The 21,993-nt window shown below is 37.7% G+C and overlaps 1 protein-coding gene and 1 non-coding gene across 18 annotated transcripts in view; both read left to right on the plus strand.

Annotated features, from left to right (window-relative positions):
* Positions 1-21,993, plus strand: part of NCOR1 (nuclear receptor corepressor 1) — a 182,290-nt gene that overhangs the window by 66,231 nt on the left and 94,066 nt on the right. For 11 of the 17 annotated variants that reach the window (XM_012475068.3, XM_064378276.1, XM_012475072.3 and 8 more), the window contains 6 exons: positions 219-391; positions 2,099-2,189; positions 6,734-6,912; positions 7,923-7,977; positions 10,992-11,093; positions 17,770-17,897. In XM_012475068.3, the coding sequence (XP_012330491.1) occupies positions 219-391; positions 2,099-2,189; positions 6,734-6,912; positions 7,923-7,977; positions 10,992-11,093; positions 17,770-17,897 (728 nt within the window). The remainder of the gene's footprint in view (positions 1-218; positions 392-2,098; positions 2,190-6,733; positions 6,913-7,922; positions 7,978-10,991; positions 11,094-17,769; positions 17,898-21,993) is intronic. The other 6 variants (XM_012475081.3, XM_012475071.3, XM_012475075.3 and 3 more) reach the window with 1 other exon arrangement.
* Positions 8,259-8,362, plus strand: LOC135275830 (U6 spliceosomal RNA). Its single transcript, XR_010343399.1, has one exon. It is a non-coding gene; the product is annotated as a U6 spliceosomal RNA (small nuclear RNA).

Genomic DNA, 21,993 nt, shown 5'->3' on the forward strand with positions numbered 1-21,993 from the left:
AATAAAAAATCCAGCCAAACTGTGCTCTGTGTGTTGATCTTAGTAGGAAACGGAGCTACCTTTCCTCTCTCCTCTTTCAGCTTTTCATTCACAATTGAATCATAAGCCAAATGTACTTCTGACTTAACCTTAAGAAGTAGCATTTATTTTAAAGTATTTGGTTTGTCAGAATCAGAGTTTAGTTTAATTATTATTAATTTGCTACGGATATTTAATAGGAACAAAAAATCTGCCAGCGTTATGATCAGCTCATGGAGGCATGGGAGAAAAAAGTGGACAGAATAGAAAATAATCCTCGGAGGAAAGCTAAAGAAAGCAAAACAAGGGAATACTATGAAAAGCAGTTTCCAGAAATTCGAAAACAGAGAGAACAGCAAGAAAGATTTCAGCGGTAAGTAGTTTGATGTTTAATGACTGTGATATTTTCCTTCAAATATTTATTGTTTCTTGTAACTGATCATGAAGAAAGTTTATAAAGAACTTTTATGTTGTGGACACATAGAGGGGAACAACACATACTGGGGCCTATCAGAGTGTGGTGGGTGGAGGATGGAAGAAGGGAGAGAATCAGGAAAAATAACTAGTGGATACTAGGCTTAATACCAGAGTGATGAAATAATCTGTACAACAAATCCCCATGACCCAAGTTTACCTGTATAACAAACCTTCACTTGGACCCATGAACTTAAAAGAACTTTTATGTTGTAACGAAAACTTTATTATCAACCAGTAAACATTGTATCATAGTAAATTTAATTTTTATATTATCCTCTTGAATCTAAATATAAGTGAATATTTTGAAATTAATTCTGAACTAAATTGTTTAGTTCCTAAAAATATTAAATAGTTTGGAAATGACAGTTAATAAGAACAGACCTGAATATCCTTTATTCCTTCATTACCAACATAATCAAACTATATTCAGTTGATGGCCAATTAAGAAATTCTTTGACTTTGGTAGATTCTGATTTGTTTTAGCGAAAAGGTATTTTAAAAAATTGTTAAAAGCTTTAGTTTTCTTCTTTATTGTCTCGTTAAGAGTCATGTAAAAAAAAAAAAAAAAAAAAAGTCATGTAAGCCCCTTAACTCACAATTAAATTTTTGTAAGGGGTGTTGGTTGAGTTTTATCTCTCCGTTTAAAAATGTTTCATGTATTTTTCTAAGTTTACTACAGGGCATACAAAGACTGCTATTTGAAATGGAAATGGCATCAATAACTATGGTTTTTCAGAAGTATTCCATAACTACTTCTACCATTTAAATTTGAACATGTAACCTTCAAATCTCAATCATAGCATTTAAATTGTTTTTAATAGGTGACACAAGTATATTATTATTTTATAAATTAATTAAATTTTTTTGAGACGGAATCTCATGCTGTGCCCAGGCTGTAGAGCAGTGGCACGATCTTGGCTCACTGCAATCTCCGCCTCCTGGGTTCAATCAGTTCTGCCTCAGCTTCCCGAGTAGCTGGGACTATAGGCGTGTGCCACCATGCTCAGCTAATTTTTTTTGTATTTTTAGTAGAGACAGGGTTTCACCATGTTGGCCAGGATGGTCTTGATCTCCTGACCTCGTGAACCACCTGTCTCGGCCCCCCAAAGTGCTGGGGTTACAGGCATGAGCCACCGCGCTCAGCCAGTTTTTTTTTTAAGCTGGAGTCTCGCTCTGTCACCCAGGCTGGAGTGCAGTGTCGTGATCTCAGCTCACTGCAACCTCCACCTCCGGGTTCAAGTGATTCTCCTACCTCAGCCTCCAAGGTATCTGGGATTACAGGTGTGTGCCACCAGGCCCAGCTAGTTTTTTTTTTTTATTTTTAGTAGAAACAGGGTTTCACCATGTTGGTCAGGCTGGTCTTGAACTCCTGACCTTGTGATCCACCTGCCTCGGCCTCCCAAAGTGCTGGGATTATAGGCGTGAGCCACTGTGCCCAGCCCAAAAATATTATTTAAAAGTAGATACTCAGTAGTATTTTATGTTTCTTCTCTTAACTTGGTTAAAAAGTTCCACTCAGAAAAGTAATATATAGTTAATTTAATCGATATGTTTTCTTTATAAAAGGCCTTTAAATATATTTTAATTTCTCCCTCATGTTTAGAGTTGGACAGAGGGGAGCTGGTCTTTCAGCCACCATTGCTAGGAGTGAGCATGAGATTTCTGAAATTATTGATGGGCTCTCTGAACAGGAGGTAAGAAAATTAATTTAATTCAAGTTAATTTTTTAATTATTAAAGCGTTTTAACTCTGTAGCCTAGGAGTTAAGGGTTTTGTATGTAAATGTGGAAACTTTATTAGGTGTTAGACTGTTTCAAAGATTTGAGGCCTCTGTTGAAGCGTTTTTAAACGAGGCAGTCACACAGTCATACTGGAATTTTACAAAGATGGCTTTGGCAGCAGAGAGACCTAGAGAGAGGTGAGGAGGCTGTTGTGATAAAAATAAGGATCTGAGTCAGGGCAACAGTGGTAGGGATGTATAGGAAAGTGTAATAAAAAGGTGTGGGAGATGAGAAAAAGGAGGAATAGAATGTGACTCCCTGGTTTCTAGGTTAGAGGACTAAGCTGATGGTGCCATTTCCTAAAGTAGCAAAGGAGCATGCATTTTTATGTTCTTCAAAGGGTGCTGTCTAGCAGGTGAACCTGGGAGAGAGTTGAACTGGGATTGGTTAGATACCAGAGTCATCTGTATGCAGGTGACATAGTCCCCAGGCAATAATGGTAACATGAAGTGAAAGGGGCAGGTGAGTGAGATTATAGAGATTAAGTTTATATATGGAAGAGATTTATCTATGAAGAAGAAGGCCATTTCACTAATTTTTAAGGTGAAGATATACTTTTGTAGTGAATGTCATTACTTTGTTTTTCAGGCATTTCTTTACCTGTGTAAAGAGCAGAATTAATAAAATTATGAAACAGGTAGTAGACACCAAGGTATACATTTGAAGAAGAATTTATCTCCAGACCCAACAGAAATATTTCCTCCCTTGTGAAGCTTCCTCACTCACTTTCCCAAAACAGAAATAATCAATGCCTAATTAGTGTCAGTTTACATTTATTTCTATTGTGTTTATCTTTCTGTTTAATAAATATTTATGATCAGCTAAAGTGTCGTCTTCATGAGTGCGATTATTATACCTTTGGATCAGGCTGTCTTTGAGTCCCTGGTGCCTAATGTTTACTTGTATATTAATACAGAAATGCAGAGTAAGAATAAATTTCCATTTCTGTCATTGAGTTTTCTTCAAACTCTCAAGATTGTTCCGAAAGCCACCTACTATTGACCGAGTTTTGCTAGTTTTGATTTTATTATATGGCTTTTCTTAAACCTCGTCTCAAAATTCTGAGACGAGGTTTATTTGAAGTTTGGCCTTGAGTAGTGATCAAAGATACTTTTTAAATGTTTTATACTTCAAAATAAATGTTAAATGTAAATAAATATATTTTTTGAAGACAAGTATACAGTTAATACTTGATTTTGCAAAGTTAAGTGGAGTAAGTGGATTTAATCTAAAATGTTGAATGATTTAGAAATAATTTAGATAAGTTAAATTCCTTTTACACACTACGTAGCACATTCAAAAGTAAAAAGCAGTGTCATGAATTCCTCTGCTGTACCCTTTACTACTACTTAACCTAACTAATATGTTTCTCCTCTTTCTATGGATATTGTTGGTTTAGGTTGTGGTGGACTGACTACATCTTTGGTGTTTTGAGGAGGGGAAATTTGAGGGGTAGTTACTACTTAAAATTGCCAATTGTGATAAGCACCTCATATGTATTACTTAAACTCTATGAAAATTCTGTGAAGTAGAGGCTATAATTAATGGCTGTTTACCAAATGAAGAAACTAAAGCCCAGCTGCAGGTTAAATAATTTGCCCAAGTTCATAGACTAATAAAAAGTGGAGCCAGATACCCAACCCAGGCAAACTCTGGAACTGTGTGTTCTTTTCCATGTCTATATTCAATCAAGTCTATTCTTTCAACAATTATTTATAGCCTTATACGTGCCAAACTTTCCTTTAGGCATTGGGAATACAGTGGTGAATTAAACCATCAAGTTGCTTGATCTCATGAAACATTACTTGTGAAACTGTTGTAGTAAGTTTTCCTCCAGGATGAAAAAATAGCCCATTTGTACAGAGTTTGTCTTTGTGTTGATATTTGTGGTAGGATTCTGTCAGTATTTGATTATGGTACCCTGTTTTGCATTCATAACTGAATAAAAGTATATCATATGTTCTTATAAGTTACTTTGTTTCAGAATTCTAGTCAGACTAGCCCTGGAGGAGGTAGAGAACTATATAAACTATGTCTCAGAGTTCCTTGAACCACTTTACTTCTCAGATTGCTCTTATACTGATCAAGACAGACTTTTACAGGTGGTTTTTCTTTCCTTTCTTCTGATATTCTCCTTTCCCAAAGAGGATTCCAAACTGATTTTTGGTCCATTGAAATACATAACTCTTTAGGGACAAATACAATATTTAGTCGCAGAGGGATATCCCACACTCAAGCTTTTCAGTGCATTGTTATGTGATTTCAGGATCTTTGCCATTTCTTTTTTTTGAGATGGAGTTTCGCTCTTGTTACCCAGACTAGAGTGCAATGGTGCGATCTCAGCTCACCGCAACCTCCGCCTCCTGGGTTCAGGCAGTTCTCCTGCCTCAGCCTCCTAAGTAGCTGGGATTACAGGCACGCGCCACCATGCCCAGCTAATTTTTTGTATTTTTAGTAGAGACGGGGTTTCACCATGTTGACCAGGATGGTCTCGATCACTTGACCTCGTGATCCACCCGCCTCGGCCTCCCAGAGTGCTGGAATTACAGGCTTGAGCCACCGCACCCGGCCTGGATCTTTGTCATTTCTAGAGACACCTTTGGGTTATCAGAGTGTTTCAGAGCACACCAGCTTCACTGTGCCCAGATTCCTGGAGATATACTTCTTTTGGAATACATTTATGATGTTATCCTTGCTAAATTTTATCTCAAGCCCTAAATACATATTGCACATAATATTGCATATTGTCAGGACAAGTGGATTTTTCTTTTTCTTTTTTTGACATAGGATTTTTTTTGACAAGTTGATTTTTCTTTTTCTGTCACCCAGGCTGGTGTGCAGTGGTGTGATCTTGGCTTGCCGCATCCTCCACCTCCCAGGCTCAAGCGATCCTCCCACCTCAGCTTCCTGAGTAGCTGGGACTACTGGTACACCACCACGCCTAGCTAACATTTTGTATGTTTGTTTGAGATGGAGTCTCACTCTGTCACCCAGACTGGAGTGTAGTGGCATGATCTCGGCTCACTGCAACCTCTGCGTCCCAGGTTCAAGTGATTCTCCTGCCTCAGCCTCCCAAGTAGGTGGGACTACAGGCACATGCCAGCACACCCAGCTAAGTTTTGTATTTTTAGTAGAAACAGGGTTTCGCCATGTTGGCCAAGCTGGTCTTGAACTCCTGACCTCAGGTGATCCACTTGCCTTTGCCTCTCAAAGTGCTGGGATTATAGGTATGAACCACCACACCCGGTTTATCACTTAGCTAATTAAAAAAGAATATTTTGTAGAGATGGGGTCTCACTACACTGCCTAGATTGGTCTTGAACTCCTGGGCTCAAGCAATCCTCCCACCTTGGCCTCCAAAAGTGCTGGGATTACAAGCATGAGCCACTGTGCCTAGCAATTTTTCATTTCTTTTGTAGCAATATATTCAAAACTTTAAAATATAACCACTTATTCTATATTGCTTTAAAAATTACCTGTAAAGTACATGATTGAAATGACATTCAGCCCTTGGAATATATAGCCATTATTTCTACAATGACGATTAAATGTTTGTTAAATTTCTTTATTCGCTCTTTGACTGATTCCATTAGGAAACATCTGTAAGCATCTAAAATTAGTTTATGTATTGATGTCATTTCAATCTAATGTGTCTGAAACACTATAATATTCAAACTGATTGAGTGTGTCTCATGAAATTAGAGACTTTATAAGGACTTAACTATTAAACAGTGTCCACTTTTATGAGGAAAATTTTTAGGGAAATACTTTTTCTTATATTTGGGTAAATACTTGTAATTTGGGTAAAAGTTTTTAAATAGAAGCTTGCACTTGTAAATTTCATCAGTTAAACTTTGGGAAAAATAAGTTCTACATGTATAACAAAGTTTTAATTGAAACAAGCTTTATTTCTAAGAATAACAGCCTTACGTTTTCAATGGAAAGATTATGTAAGATTAAGAAGCATTTAATAGTAAAATGAGTTTAATTTAAAATCAGTGACTTAGATTTTGATGCCTGTTGGCTCATTTTTCTATTTATTGTTCTCTAATACGATGGTAAGAGTTGTCTAAAATGATGTTGAGGTTTTAAAAAATGAGACTATATGATAATTAAATGTTCCATAAAGTCACCTCTTCAGTGAACTTGACATTACTTTTTATCTTCCAGGTTTAAATTTTATTATGTTAAGTATCAGCTTAGTTTAAAAAAATAATTCTTCTCAAAGGAGTGGATTATTTAAAAAATGATATGGATATTCTCTGCCTCTATAATTCATACAGTGAATATTTACTGGATATATAAGTAATTACTATATGTTAGATGCTGTGGTATACACCGTTACTGTCATTAAACTGTATACATGGTTTTTTAGTATATATTGAGAACATTGGTCCATGGCCCTCCTTAATTTCTAGCTTATGCTTTATTCTAAGTAAATTGTATTTTTTTTCCAGAATAATGAGAAACAAATGCGGCAGCTCTCTGTGATTCCACCTATGATGTTTGATGCAGAACAAAGACGAGTCAAGTTCATTAATATGAATGGGCTTATGGAGGACCCTATGAAGGTTTATAAAGATAGGCAGTTTATGAATGTTTGGACTGACCATGAAAAGGAGATCTTTAAGGACAAGTAATTTATATTTTTAATTATTTTCTATAGATTTCTACATAAGTTAGTAAAAAGTATTTGGCATTTACTTGTAAATTGAACTGTTTTCACAAAAACTTGGCCCCATTTTGGCATTTGAATAGATTCTTTGAAAAGTAGAGAATATTGATCTTCCTGTAAGTTTGTAGGTGGGAAAAGAGATAACAGATAAGAACTAGGGTTATGGAGTCATGTTAAGAGTGGTTCCCAAGCTTAGGTGCTGTCAGGACTTTCAGGGGAGCTTTTATAAGGTACAGATTTCTGTGCGTTACCTTAGACCAATTCACTCATTTCCTGGTATATGGTGCCCAGAAATCTGTGCGCTTTAAAAATCTCCAGTGATTCTACAGTTGTTCCTCAGATTGGCAGTTAGAAAGCCCTGGAAATTAGTCTATACATAGTATTTCTTTTCTTTTCTTTTTTTTTTTTTTAATTTTTTTGGAGACCGAGTCTCACTCTGTCGCTTAAGCCGGAGTCCAGTGTTGTGATCTCGGCTCACTGCAACTTCGGCCTCCCGAGTTCAAGCGATTCTCTTGCCTCAGTGTCCTGAGTAGGTGGGACTACAGACATGTGCCACCATCCCTGGCTAGTTTTTGTATTTTATTTTATTTTTGAGACCGAGTCTCGCTCTGTCACCCAGGCTGGAGTGCAGTGGCATGATCTTGGCTCAGTGCAACTTCTGCCTCCCGGTTCAGATTCTTCTGCCTCAGCCTCCCGAGTAGCTGGGATTACAGGTGCGTGCCACCACGCCCGGCTAATTACAGGCATGAGCCACTGTGCTCGGTCTAATTTTTGTATTTCTGCTATGTTGGTCAGGTTGGTCTTGAACTCCGACCTCAAGTGATCCTCCTGCCTTGGCATCCCAAAGTGTTGAGATTACAGGTGTGAGCCACCACGCCCAGCCTGTACATAGTATTTCTTTTCCCAAGTTTTCTTTTTTAGTTGTTGAAATGTTTGTGTGTGAGTGTGTTTTTGTTTTCATTTTTACTCAGGTTTATCCAGCATCCAAAAAACTTTGGACTAATTGCATCTTACTTGGAGAGGAAGGTAAGACATGGTTTGCATTAGGAATCTTTATAAGTTTGTGATGATTGTTACTTTGAAATTCTTGTACCCTAACACACACAGATAAGTTAAGCAGAACCGATTTTAAAAAGGCTGCGAAGCATCTCACATGATTAATATAGTGATAATTACAATTATAATAGAAATCTTAGAACACAGAACTAAATGGTTAATGAAAGATGACCTGATTTTTATTTCCCTAAAAACACTAGATTACAATGCTTTTTGAACCTCATTACATTTCTAATTAAAATATTAGTCTTGTGCTCATTTCAGCAGCACATATACTAAAATTGGAACAATGCAGAAAGTAGCATGGCCCCTGCACAAGGATGACAAGCAGATTTGTGAATCATTCCATATTTAATAAACATAAAGTTGATTTTAATGTTTTTTAACAAAGACATTTTAAATATTTACATATATGTAGTTCGAAGGGGAATTTACTTGTTAATAAGAAAATATTTGGGAGAGAGATCCAAGATGGCTGATGATTAGCAGCTCGGGCACGTACCTCCCAGTGAAAGCGCAAAGAACGAGAGGACGCCACACTTTCAGACGAATATTAGTTGCTCACGGACCACGAGATTCCCAGTGGAGGAGCTCCACGGGTCGCCAGGGCGACTCTTGTGGCCGGCGTGGCGGTTTTGCTGGTGCCTTAGCACGCCAGTTCTTGGTGCAGAGTCCGGATATTCCCGGGCAGAAAAGCACCATCAATCTTAACACCGCTCTTTTGGCCGGCTCAGTGGATTGCTCAGATTTCGGCGCAGGGAATCAACAAGTTGGACGTCAGAGACCCAGTTAGAAAGTCGGTAATTATAAAGACGACAGACGGACAAATATATAATGAAGGGAAGAAACCAGCGTAAAAAGGTAGAGAATACTCAAAATCAGAATGCCTCTCCCTCTACAGGGGATTGCAATTCCTCATCAGTAACGGAACAAGGCTTAATAGATTACACCGGTATTCCAATAACAGAAGCAGGTTTCCAAACGTGGGTGATAAGAAACTTCTGTGAATTAAAAGAACTTATTCTAACCCAATGCAAAGAAACTAAGAACCTTGAAAAAAGGTTTAACGAAATGTTAATGAGAATGGACAATTTAGAGAAGAATATAAGTGAATTGATGGAGCTGAAAAACACAACACGAGAACTTCGCGAAGCATGCACAAGTTTAAACAGTCGAATTGATCAAGCGGAAGGAAGGATATCAGAAGTCGAGGACCAGCTCAGTGAAATGAAACGAGAAGACAAAAATGCAGAAAAAAGGATGAAAAGGAATGAGCAAAGTCTCCAGGAAATATGGGACTATGTGAAAAGACCTAATTTACGTTTGATAGGTGTACCTGAATGTGATGAAGAGAATGAATCCAAGTTGGAAAATACTCTTCAGGATATCATTCAGGAAAATTTTCCCAACCTGGCAAGGCAGGGTAATATTCAACTCCAGGTAATACAGAGAACACCACAAAGATATTCTTCAAGAAGACCAACCCCAAGGCACATAATTGCCAGATTTATTAGGGTTGAAATGAAGGAGAAAATACTAAGGGCAGCTAGAGAGAAAGTTCAGGTTACCCATAAAGGGAAACCTATCAGACTTACAGCAGATCTCTCAGCAGAAACCCTACAAGCCAGAAAAGAGTGGGGACCAATATTTAACATCCTTAAAGAAAAGAACTTTCAACCCAGAATTTCCTATCCAGCCAAACTAAGCTTTATGTGCGAAGGAAAAATTAAATCTTTTGCGAACAAACAAGTACTTAGAGAGTTCACCACCACCAGGCCTGCTTTACAAGAGCTTCTGAAAGAAGCACTATACATATAAAGGAACAACCAATATCAGCCTTTCCAAAAATATATCAAAAAGCAAAGAACTTTAACACAATAAAAAATTCACATCAACTAATGGGCAAAACAGCCAACTAGCATCAAATGCTGGTATTAAACTTACATATATTTTAATTGGATAAAAAGCCAAAACCCATCGGTATGCTGCATCCGGGCCCATCTTACATGAAACAATACACAAAGACTCAGAGAGAAGGAGAAAGATTTACCAATTGAACAGAGAGTAAAAATAAACTAATAAACAAAAAGCAGCAGATGCAATTCTCACCTCTGATAAAGTAGACTTTAAAGCAACAAAGATCAAAAGAGGCGAGGAATGACATTACATAATGGCAAAAGGATCAATGCAACAAGAAGAGCTAACGATTCTATAGATCAACGAGATAGAAAATTAACAAGGATATTCAGAACTTGAACTCAGACCCGGAACAAGTAAACTTAATAAATATTTATAGTACTCTCCACTTCAAATACACAAAACATACATTACCACCTCACACCTATTCCAAAGGTGACTATATAATTGGAAGTAAATCACTCCTCAGTAATCGCATAGCATTTCATAGGTTTAAATTAAATATTGGTTGGCTGTTTGTTTGTTATCTTCTTCCCTTACTCCTTCCTGATTACATCATTAAGTATAATTATCAGTATAAAAGAGGTTTTCAATACCCATTACTAAATTGCATTCTAGCCTGGGCAAGAAAGCAATACTCCCATTCTCTCTCCCTCTTTCTTTTCCTTCTCCCTCCTCCCCATTCTCTCTCTCTCTTTCTCTTCCTTTTTTCTCCTTCCTATTCTCTCTCTCTCTTTCTCTAAAAAAAAAAAAAAAAAAAAAATTCCCTTGCTTTCTCCATAGGCACATGAGAGTCAAAAAAAAAAAAAAAAAAAAAAGAAAATATTTGAATGTTTCTGATAGTTCCTGGCATCTTTCACATAATTTGAATTAACTGTAACTGTCCATTAAAATAGTATATATAATGTAAATAGTTCTAGACCCTAGATATGCCTTAAAATGCTAGCCATGTGTGTTCTTTAATTTGTACTTTGAGGATACCAGAGATTTTCCTTGAAAGTAATATTTAATTTAAAAAAATTTTTATTTCATTGGATCTTCAAAAGTAATTGTTTTATTTCTTACAGAGTGTTCCTGATTGTGTTTTATATTATTATTTAACAAAGAAAAATGAGAATTATAAAGCTCTAGTCAGAAGAAATTATGGGAAACGCAGAGGCAGAAACCAGGTGTGTTTTCTTAATGTATGGAAGATGTTTCAGGGTTGGTGGAAATAGGCAAGTGAAAAGTGTTACAGCAGAAGTTCTGCCCCGAGTGTGTAGTTTAAACACTGATGTTTCTGTTAAATTAATGAGGATGTTGTAATTATTTTGAAGTGTTTTGCATATATATATTTATTTAATGTATATCTTGTATTTCAAATATATTTTAATTTTCTAGTGTGATAAAACTAATTAGAAAAGTTTTATACCCTTCTGTCATCTGAGTCATGCATTTCAGTGTCAGCAGTAATCATGTAATTAAATATGAAGCCCTTAATACTTTACCTAATATACCATCTTTAGCCAGTCTGTTTATCTGAGGAGGGGTCAGGTAGAGTAAAGGAGAGAAATACAACATGGTAACTTGATAAAGGATTCTTTTAAAAAACCTGGAACCTGATTTTGTTTCATATTAACTTCATTTGTGGAGTTTAGATAGTTTAATTTCAAAAAGCACTTTTTTCTGGCTGGGTGTGGTGGCTCACGCTTGTAATCCCAACACTTTGGGAGGCTGGGGCCAGAGCATCGCCTGAGCCCAGGAGTTCAAAACCAGCCTAGGCAACATAGCGAGAACCATCTGTCTTTACAAAATTATATAAAAATTAGCCTGGCATGATGGTGCATACCTGTAGTCCTAGATACCTGGGAGGCCAAGGTGGGAGGATGGCTTGAGCCTGGGAAATCGAGGCTGCAGTGAGCCGTGATTGTGCCACTGCACCCCAGCCTGGGTGACAGAGCAAGACCGCTGTCTCTCAAAAATAAAAAAGACGCTTTTCCTAAAGGTAGTTTTCCACAAGTATAAAACTGAAAAAGGGTAGTTTTTACAGTTGCAATTCAGTACTTTAAGAATGGTTTTCTCCAAAGTAACTGATCAGCAGCTGCCATAGCTCACAGATGCTTACCAGTGAGGCTGTTGAGCTACTGCAGTCACCACAGCTAATATGGAGGCTCTTGCTGTCCACACCTATATAGATATTACAATAAGGACTTAAATGCATGAGCTCTGACATTGCAACTGTTCATTAGCATTATTAAGTCTCTTCTGGTTTTCCCACTCAGCCACCCTTTTATTGGGGTGGGATCTTACTCCCTTTTTTCATTTGATAGCCCCTGCTTACCAGATACAGGTTGTTAACCCAGTTCTTTCGTTATTCACAGCTATAACCTTTTTATGTTTTCTGGGTCATTATTTCCCACAGAACACTACCACCCCACATGATGTGATTACCTGTTCTTTGGAAACAGTATTTCTTGTTTAAAAAGGTATAGAGAGTGTTTCATGAGTCAACTGTGTAAAATGCTGCTAGAGGTTGAGTAAGCCAAGGTGCCGTAGACATGGATTTTCAGTGGATTATTGAGGGGGCGGAAACACAGTTACACAGAGTTGAAGAAGATATAGAAGGTGAGGGAAGTGGCCAGAAGTGCGACCTTGTTTTTAAAATTTGTTTATAAAGTGGAATAGTGAAATGGGTCGGTAGGGCTAATGAGGATCAGAGAAGGGAGGAAAAAGGGCATGTTTGAATACTGACAGGTGCAGTACCATAAGACAAAGGATAGATGCTTGCCAGCCTTCATACAGACAGAAAAGGAATAAATTGAGTATTGACAGTGAGATAGGAAGCACTGTTCTACCAGAGAGAAGAACATTGCCAGGGTTTTCTTCCTGTTTCCCCTAAAGAACATGGAATCAAGGTCTTGTAATACCCTTTTAGCTAGAGATGACAGGGACCATCTATGTTTTAAACAAGCTTTAGCTGCAAATTTTAACAGTGTTTATTCCTCATTACAAAATAGTATTTATAACTTTATCTTTAGAAATTGTATATGTTACTGTTGAAAATGTTCAGTCCTATATTAATGTAAGGGGATAAGGTGATACTTACACAGTGTACATTACCTTTGCCAGATTGCAGCCAGTTGCCCATGATGCTAGAGGAGAAATCTCTAGCAGGAAGTTGTGTGGGGCAGGGATGTTTGTTATTCTGAAACAGTTGTTTCTGTCCTAAAGTTGTCTGGGAGACACTTTCCCTCCTCTCTGTGACACACTGATCCTTGTTAAGATCCAGCCATATCCGTGTTTTCTTCTGTACATTCTTGTTGCATGTTTCAAAATACCTGTCTCAGAATGTAATTGCAGATCTCAGACTTGCCACATGCACCCTCACCTTGACCTGAGCCTTAGGTTGCTTTCCCCCCAGGTAGGCTCAGTTTGGGTTGGTCAGCACTTTCGGTAGGCTAGCCCTGCCCTTATTAGCTTTTAAGTTATTACTTTGAAGATTTTTTTTCTTTTTTTGTTTTATTTTTTCCTTTGAAGATTTTTCCTCCAGTTTTACATTTCTCTATTTCATTGGAAATTTGGGAGAGGTGCGAGCTAAATGATGAATTTAGACCACCATGTCACGCCACCAAATTTATCATTGTTCTTTAATTGTGTCTGTAACTCATTCCATTTATTCGTGTCAAAATAGAGGGACAGTTTTTCAGAAATTAGGTGGTGTTAGTTTAAGGGCTCTCTGTATAAAACTGAATGCTTTTAGAGCTGATAGCAGGTGAGAAAAGAAGTCCCTGGGGTTTTCAGCAAAAGAGTGATGCCAGATTTCAGCTGTGACGTGATTAGTCTGGCTGCTGTGTTGACAACAGTTTGTAAGGAGACAAGAGAAGAAGCAGAGAGATCACTTAGGGGATTATTTTAATAATCCCAGTGGCTTGGACTAAGCTATAATGAGGAGGTGGGGAGAATGGATTTGTTTCTGGATGTACTTTTGAAGGTAAAACCAAAAGATTTTAATGATGGATTGATTGTGAGGATGAGGGAAGGACAGTAATCAAGGAAAACACCAAGTTTTGACCTGTGGAGTTGCCATTTACTGTGATAGGCATGACTGAAGGAGGAGCAGGTTTTGAGGGGAAATTTGGACATGGCTGAATTTGAAATACCTATTAGGTATCTAAGCAGAGATGCAAATGAGATGTCCAAGTAAAGCGGGTAGTTAGACACATAAGTCTGGAGTGTAGGAAAAAGATCTGGGTTAAAGATAGAGAATTTGCTGTATAGAAAAAAGTTTAGAAATATTTCTTTTTAAAAACAGAATTGAGTTACAAGGTTAAGATTTTCAAAATTTTATGTATCAACTCTCTTGTTGATATGGAGATGGTGGATACAGAGATCGAACTAATTTGAAAATCACTTTACTACTCTGCCATGCAACCAAGCTATGGTCAGGAGGATTATCTCAGGTAATCTCACAGGGATTATGGTATATTTACTTAAAAGATTCTTTAGAGTTCTGCTGAAGTTTATGCTAGATCCTGTCAATTTGCATTTGATTGCTCTCCCTATCCCGTACTCCCAGCCTCCTATTTATAGGAAGTAATTTTTATCAGCGATAAATATATAGTTTGCGGCTGGGTGTGGTGGCTCACGCCTGTAATCCCAACACTTTGGGAGGCCGAGGCCGGTGAATCACTTGAGGTCAGAAGTTCAAGACCAGCCTAGGCAACATGCTGAAAGCTATCTCTACTAAAAATGCAAAAATTAGCTGAGAGTGGTGGTGCACGCCTGTAACCCCAGCTATTCTGGAAGCTGAGGTGGGAGAATCGAGAATCTCTTGAGCTTGGGAGGCAAAGGTTACAGTGAGCCTAGATCATGCCACTGTGCTCCCATCTGGGTGACAGAGCAAGACCCTATCTGGAAAAAAAAAGAGAGAGAGAAGAGAGGGGAGAAAGAGAAAAAAGAGTAGTGAGCCAAGCTTGTGTTGCTGCACTCCAGCCTGGGTGACATAGCGAGACCCTGTGTCACAATAAAAATAAAATAAAGAAAAGAAATATACTTAACTTTTACTTTTTTAATTTGAATTTTTATTTTGTTTTACACGTGCTCTTGAATATTCATTTATAGCGAATAGCTTGTTGTTTGATAGAAATGTTTCATGTTATATTAACTCCTGGACAGAAATAAACTTGTTTTATTGACTCTCAAGTATTGGGCTTAAAGAAGGGGGAAAAAGAAAAATCCTGAACAAGGAACCACTGAGAATATTTGTGTCTGTGTAGGGAACTTTTAAAAGGGTTTCCCTTGAAGGTATGGACCTCTTTTGCTCCAGCCACCCTGCAGAGTTGAGGGATGTAACTTGTAACCTTCATCCTAGACCATGTGGATTGATTGGCACTTCTCTTTACAGATTTGCCAGAATCAAAAGTAGTTCCAACCATCTCTTGTTTAAATTGGAGGTAATCTCTTATTCTCTTGGATGTCAGTGGCAGTTGTTGTGATAGGTCTTTACGCATATTGCACAAAGGTGAGGTCCCCCAGTTGCTGCTAACTGCGCTTCCTCCCCACTCCCCACTGCCTGGTCAGTATGCAGAGCAGTGAGAGGTTCTGCTGGACAGGTGCCACACACTTCTCTAGACTCAAATCCAGCAACTCACTCCATTGCTTTGGATCATTTCCACACTTTATGCAGAGCCAGGAGCTGTTTCCTTCTTTACACTGATTGGTTTAAGCAGGTGCTGCAGTTGTTTCTTAGTCTCTAGCACCAGGGAAAGGGGAGTGAAGTTATATGTTGGCTGGATTTTAGACAGCAGGGAATGTGTGGGATTACTTTGAAGCTCTTGTTGGCATTAGAAGCAGAAAAGTATTGGGGAAATATGGTTAGCATGTGTTACCCAAGTCTAAGGGAATACTGAACCTTTTTCCTTACATTCTGCTGAGTTGACATGGCCCCATCATAAATCTTAGGCTATAAACAATTTTCTGGGTTACACAGCCCACTTGCTAGGCAAAGGGCATGATTTGTCCTTACTATGTCATCTTACTGGTTCAGAGTGACACATGGATGCTACATTGGTTGCAGGGTTAGGTTATTTATTAGCATTTGAACAGGTCTTATGACCACTACAGTGTCCCAGGGAGTCAGAGCTGAATAAAACTTGCCCGATTGTAAAGCAGACCTACTCATGGTTTGAAAGTTTAAATTTTAAAATCTCCCTGGTTTATGAGTTTTCTGTAGCAATAAATACCCAGAAGAAAGAGAAACTGGCAGCCAGGGTGAGAAATTAGTAAGGTTAGATAAAGCAAGCAAAGGATTCACAGTGTTGAAATGATTTACCAAGTAGAATAGTGGGTGCAGTTCTCACTGGACTGTGAAAATTTGATAGAATAAGGGTTCAAAGGTCACGATGAAGACAAAGTAGGATCAGCCACAATGAAGATGTGCAATGGGTGGTTGCAGTTGGAGAGAAGACTTTCTGATTTCAGGATCTGTAAGGCAAAGCAGTGCCCATTGCTGATGAGGCAATTGTGATTTGGCTTGTGGGGAGTTTAATGGGCATGACCTAAAAGTATTTTAACTGTGAGATGTTATGTTGATTGAGTGACAAGTGTTAGAAAAGCCATTGACGTGCATTTTGAAATCTGAAAAATAATGTCAAGGCATAATGAGCCATGTGATGCAATCACTTAAATGTTCTAGGAAATATTTAAGAAGTCATTCCATAACACCAAAAGAGAACGTCGTCAGAGGGAGATTTTATGAAATGTGAAAAAGGAATCATTTTTAAAATATCACAGTTCAGCAGTGTTCTGGAAGTGGACCAAGAAGGATTCATTTTCTTCTTTCCTTCCCCCTTGGATTAGAAGGAGGCATAATGTGGGACCTGTTTTGTGGAGGCAAATAAGGCCTTTGTTAACTTAGGGGAAAAGAAAATTTATATTTATATATGTATATGATAAACTTTGATTTATATATATATAAATTTATATATACACCTATGATAAACTTTGAGGCACAGTAAAGAATTAACAGTAACAAATAATATAGAGGTATTATAATAATATACTGTAATAGAAGTTACATGAATGTGATCTTTTTTCAAATATTTTACTGTACTGCACTCACCTATTTTTGTACTGCAGTTGACTCCAGGTAACTTAAACCACAAAAAACGAAACTCTGATATGGTGGGGACTGCTATAGTAGCAGTCAGTGCATACTTAGTTTCACTTGTTTCTTTTCGAGTCACAGGGCTTTTGCAAATGAGACATCGGAGATAAAAGGATTTCTAATCTGACTGCCCAGCTTAGAAATATTTAAGCATTTTACTTCTGTTCACTTTATTATATTTTTAATATTTTTCCAAATTACTTCAGTCTTAATAATGACCATAGCTGTCTACTGTTCTATTAAGTAGACATTCTCTCAAAAGTATAGCTACGTAAAGATGCTTCTTATACCATTATTGATTGTCATGAAAAAGTTGGAAACATACTAGGTATCTTATACATGATAAATTATGTATGGGTTATCAAATTTTAAGGTAGAATTGGAATGCCTGAGTGACAGATTAGATGTGGAGGTTGCCAAATAAGGGAACCCACCCCAGATTTCTAAGTGAAATCTTAACATTTTCACTTTCTCATGGGTCCAGGTGCTATGAGCATTTGTGTGTGTGTGTGTATAAGACCCTTTAAGTAGTGCATATAGAATACATTAAAAACCTCTAGACTGGTTTTTAACACATGATCACCAGTTACATTTCAAATGACTAACAATCATTTAAAAGTTTTTTAGATAGACATAATTTATTGTAATATAAGGAGCTATTTCTGTTGCCTTTGAATTTTACAAATGATGGTTCATTCTAGCAGCAAATTGCCCGACCCTCACAAGAAGAAAAAGTAGAAGAAAAAGAAGAGGATAAAGCAGAAAAAACAGAAAAAAAAGAAGAAGAAAAGAAAGATGAAGAAGAAAAAGATGAAAAAGAAGACTCTAAGTGAGTTAAATAATTATAAGTTAAATGTTTAAATGTCATTTTTGTAGATTTAGGGAGTACAAGTACAGTTGTCACATGGATATATTACATAGTAGTGACGTCTGTGCTTTTAGTGTACTATTGCCCGAATAGTGTACATTATACCTATCAGGTAATTTCTCTCCCTCACCCACCCCCTCACACCCTCTCACCTGCTTGAATCTCCAGTATCTATTATTCCACTCTTTATTTATATCCATGTGTCCACATTATTTGGCTCCCACTTATAGGTGAGAATGTAATAATTGACCTTCTGTTTCTGAGGTATTTCACTTAAGATAATAGCCTTTAGTTCTATAGTTCTATCCATGTTGCTGCAAAAGTATAGTTATTTTTAAATAATGAAATTTAATCTGCTAAAATTTTATTTTATTTATTTTTGAGACAGAGCCTCACTCTTACCCAGGCTGGGGTGCAGTGGCACGATCTCAGCTCACTGCAACCTCCACCCTCGGCCTCCCAAGTAGCTGGGATTATAGGCATGTGCCACGATGCCCAGCCAATTTTGTATTTTTGGTAGAGATGGGATTTTACCATGTTACCTGACCTGATCTAGAACTCCTGACCTCAGATGATCTACCTGCCTCTGCCTCCAAAGTGCTGGGATTACACTGCGCCTGGCCGAAATTTTAGATACATCTAATAGTTACATGATTAAGTTGATGTGATTAAGGAATAGAATATTACAGTATTAAGTAACTTTTGACTTAATGAACTTATATACAAGTCATGAGTTATTATTACTTTTCAGAAGGGATGGGTTATAGTAATATATACATTTCCCCCAGGATATATTGAATGTAATTTAATCATTATCAGGATCTTCTTTTGAACTTCAGGTAGTATGTATTTATAGTGTAAAAATGCTAAGAAAGGAAGAGTTTTCATTTTATATTTTAGATTCCATCTTTATTGACTTTATATAAAATGGAGTCTTTGGTTTGTTTGTTGTTGTTGTTGTTGTTGCTGTTTTCCTGGTTATAAAAGTAATTCTTGTACATTATAGAAAAATAGAAAAAGAAAGAAAAATAAAATGAAAATTAATCTGTGGCCGGGCACGGTGGCTCACGCCTGTAATCCCAGCACTTTGGGAGGCTGAGGCGGGCGGATCATGAGGTCAGGAGTTTGAGACCAGCCTGACCAACATGGTAAAACCCTGTCTCTACTAAAATACAAAAAATTAGCTGGGCGTAATGGCGCACGCCTATAATCCCAGCTACTCAGGAGGCAGAGAGAGGAGAATTGCTTGAACCCAGGAGGTGGAGGTTGCAGTGAGCTGAGATTGTGCCACTGCACTCTAGCCTGGGTGACAGAGTGAGACTCTGTCTCAAAAAGAAAAAAAAAAAAGAAAATTAACCTATGATTCTGCCACTCAGAGACAGTTATTGTTGATGCTTTTGTGTATATACAGGGGTGAGGTAGGGGCAGGGACACAACAGTTGGTTTGGTGGTTTTTCCCCCAAGAACTAGCTTTATAATTTACATGGAACAAAATTCGCCAGTTTGAAATGTGTTCATTGATGTGTTTGACGAGCATATGCACTTTTGTACCTATTATCACAGTTGTGATGCAGAATGTTTCCATCACCCCAAACAGCTCCCATATGCTCCTTTGCAGTCAGTTTCTCTTTCCTCATTCCCAACCTCAGGCAGTCACAGATCTGTTTTGCTTTCTCTGGAATTACGTAAAAATGAAGTCATACAGTATGTCATCTTCTTTGTGGCTTTTTTACTTAGCATGAATGCCTTTGAAATTCGTTTAGGTTGTTGAATGTATCAGTAGTTTATTCCTTTTTAATGTTTAATATGTTATTTCTATAGTCCTTGTGGAAATACTTAAGGTTTACCTAGTTTTGTGGCAGCTGAAGTAGCTAGTCACTTGCCATGGTTTTAAAAGAGACAGATATTCCTGTCATTGTAATTTTATACTTTATGAAGATACCAATAAGAGAATATATTTTTTTCTTTTAGTTTAGGTTAGACATTTATTACGCCATGTAGCCAGTGGTTCTTCTCACATAGGACTCTATCATATCTGGATTTTATTTTTTTGTTAAAATTTCTAAATTATTTAAGAAACTTTCATTTATTATCTATGTGAGCTAAGTCTTATGGAGAATGTGAAAATACGTAAGATATATACTATTCCCAGGTAGTCATGATTTAGCAGGGGAAAAACTAGGTAAAGTACAAGTGTTACTTTAAGAAATAAAAGCCTGGCAGTAAGAAATCAGCAGACAACCAGTTAAGTGCTTTGGCAGATTAAGAAGAGGTCGAGCTACTTCTCTGTGGATAATTTGGAGGACTTTATGCAGAAGCTAGTGGTTACTGTGGGTAGGGTAGAGGGAACTGCATGAATAGCTATGCTGCTTTGAGAAGTGGCAGATAATGATTTCATTAGACTTAACATAGTGTGCGTTGAGAAGGGAAGTGGAAGGTGGATTGCAGTTAGATTGTGTAGAGCTTTAATGAAAGCCAAAAGTGTTAGACTGCATTCAGGTGGCTATGCTGTGTATCTGTTTGGGAATAGTTAGAAAGGGATTAGAATGGATGGAGTGGTTTATTGCCAAAGCTATCCTGCTAGAATACTGATCCATTGATAGAGTAGAATGAATAGTAGAGGTATAAATCAGGGAAGCCATATGAAAAGGCCAGGATTGGGGTACTAAGGTATTGAATAAGTGTAGTGGTAGCAGAAATAGAGATGGTAGAATTAGTGAGAGAGAGGCATTTCTGAGATTAAATAACCAAAACTTGGCATTAGATCACATGTAGGAAGTATAGGAAAAGGGAGAGAGCTAAAGATGATATCTAATCTGTAAGCCTGAATGATGATGAGCATGGTAGTAGTGTTAACAACAAATGATTAGAGAATGAGGTAGAGCAAGGAGCAGAGGTGAGGATGAATATGATTTTGGGTATATTCAGTTTCTATTGATGGGAAATCCCTTCTAGCAGGTAGTTGGGAAGACAACCCCTCCAGTTGGGAGCTGGGGGATGAGTCCAAAGATAAAGATTGGGAGTCTTCCCAGTAGAACTTAAGAGAATGGGTAACCCCATGTAGCTCTAAGGCTCGGGGGAAATCCCTATATGAAAGGATGGGAGGAGCCCAGCACAGTTGCTCACTCCTGTAATTGCAGCTAAGCTGGGAGAATTGCTTTAGCGCAGGAATTCACGACCATCCTGGGCAACATGGTGACACCTCGTCTCTACAAAAAATAAAAATTTAGCCAATTATGGTGGCACGTGTCTGTAGTCCCAGCTACTTGGAAAGCTGAGGTCGGAGGCTCATCTGAGCCCAGGAGATTGAAGCTGCAGTAAGCCGTGTTCGCGCCGCTGCTCTCCAGCTGGGTGACGGAGTGAGACGCTTTCTCAAAAAAAAAAAAAAAAATCCCCAAAAAAACCCAAAAGAAAGAATGGGAGGAGAAAGGTCTATCCCCAGAGGGAGAGCCAGAATAACAGTGGGGATATTTCAAAAGCTAAGTTTAAAGTGATATAAAAATAAGAATTATCCGCAGCATCAGTTGCGACAAAAAGACTGTTGTGGGGAAAATTGAGAAGAGGTCATTTGATTTTGCAGTTTCCAAGTCATTGGTGACTTTTCAGAAAACATCTTTTAACAGGAGGCTGCAGAATAGAAGCCAGCTTTATGAGGGAATAAGTAAGTAAAGAGAAAGGGCTATGTGGTAACTTCAATTTAGGACTGAAGGGGAGAGAATTATTTTTGGAAAAAAAAAATCTTCCATTAATCAAGAATAATTGAGTCTTTGAGTATTCCCATCTATCCATTCATTTGCAAAAATGTACATTGAATACATTATCTTAAATATAACAACCATGGAAGGTAAGTAGTACAGAGAATGGTCTTCTAGTATTACATGTAGTACTGCTGCTATTAATAGGAACTACTATTTTTCTACATGCTTTATATTCTGAGAGAGTTTTAGCAAACTTACTTGATGCTGACTGTGTTCCAGGCATTGTTCTGGGCACTTTATTTAACTCCTTTAATTCTGGCAGCAGTCCCATGAAATAAACTCTTTTTTTCATTGTACAG

Source organism: Aotus nancymaae, unplaced genomic scaffold, assembly GCF_030222135.1.
Source record: "Aotus nancymaae isolate 86718 unplaced genomic scaffold, 86718_ANA_hifiasm-v0.15.2.pri h1tg000018l, whole genome shotgun sequence".
Lineage (NCBI taxonomy): Eukaryota > Metazoa > Chordata > Mammalia > Primates > Aotidae > Aotus > Aotus nancymaae.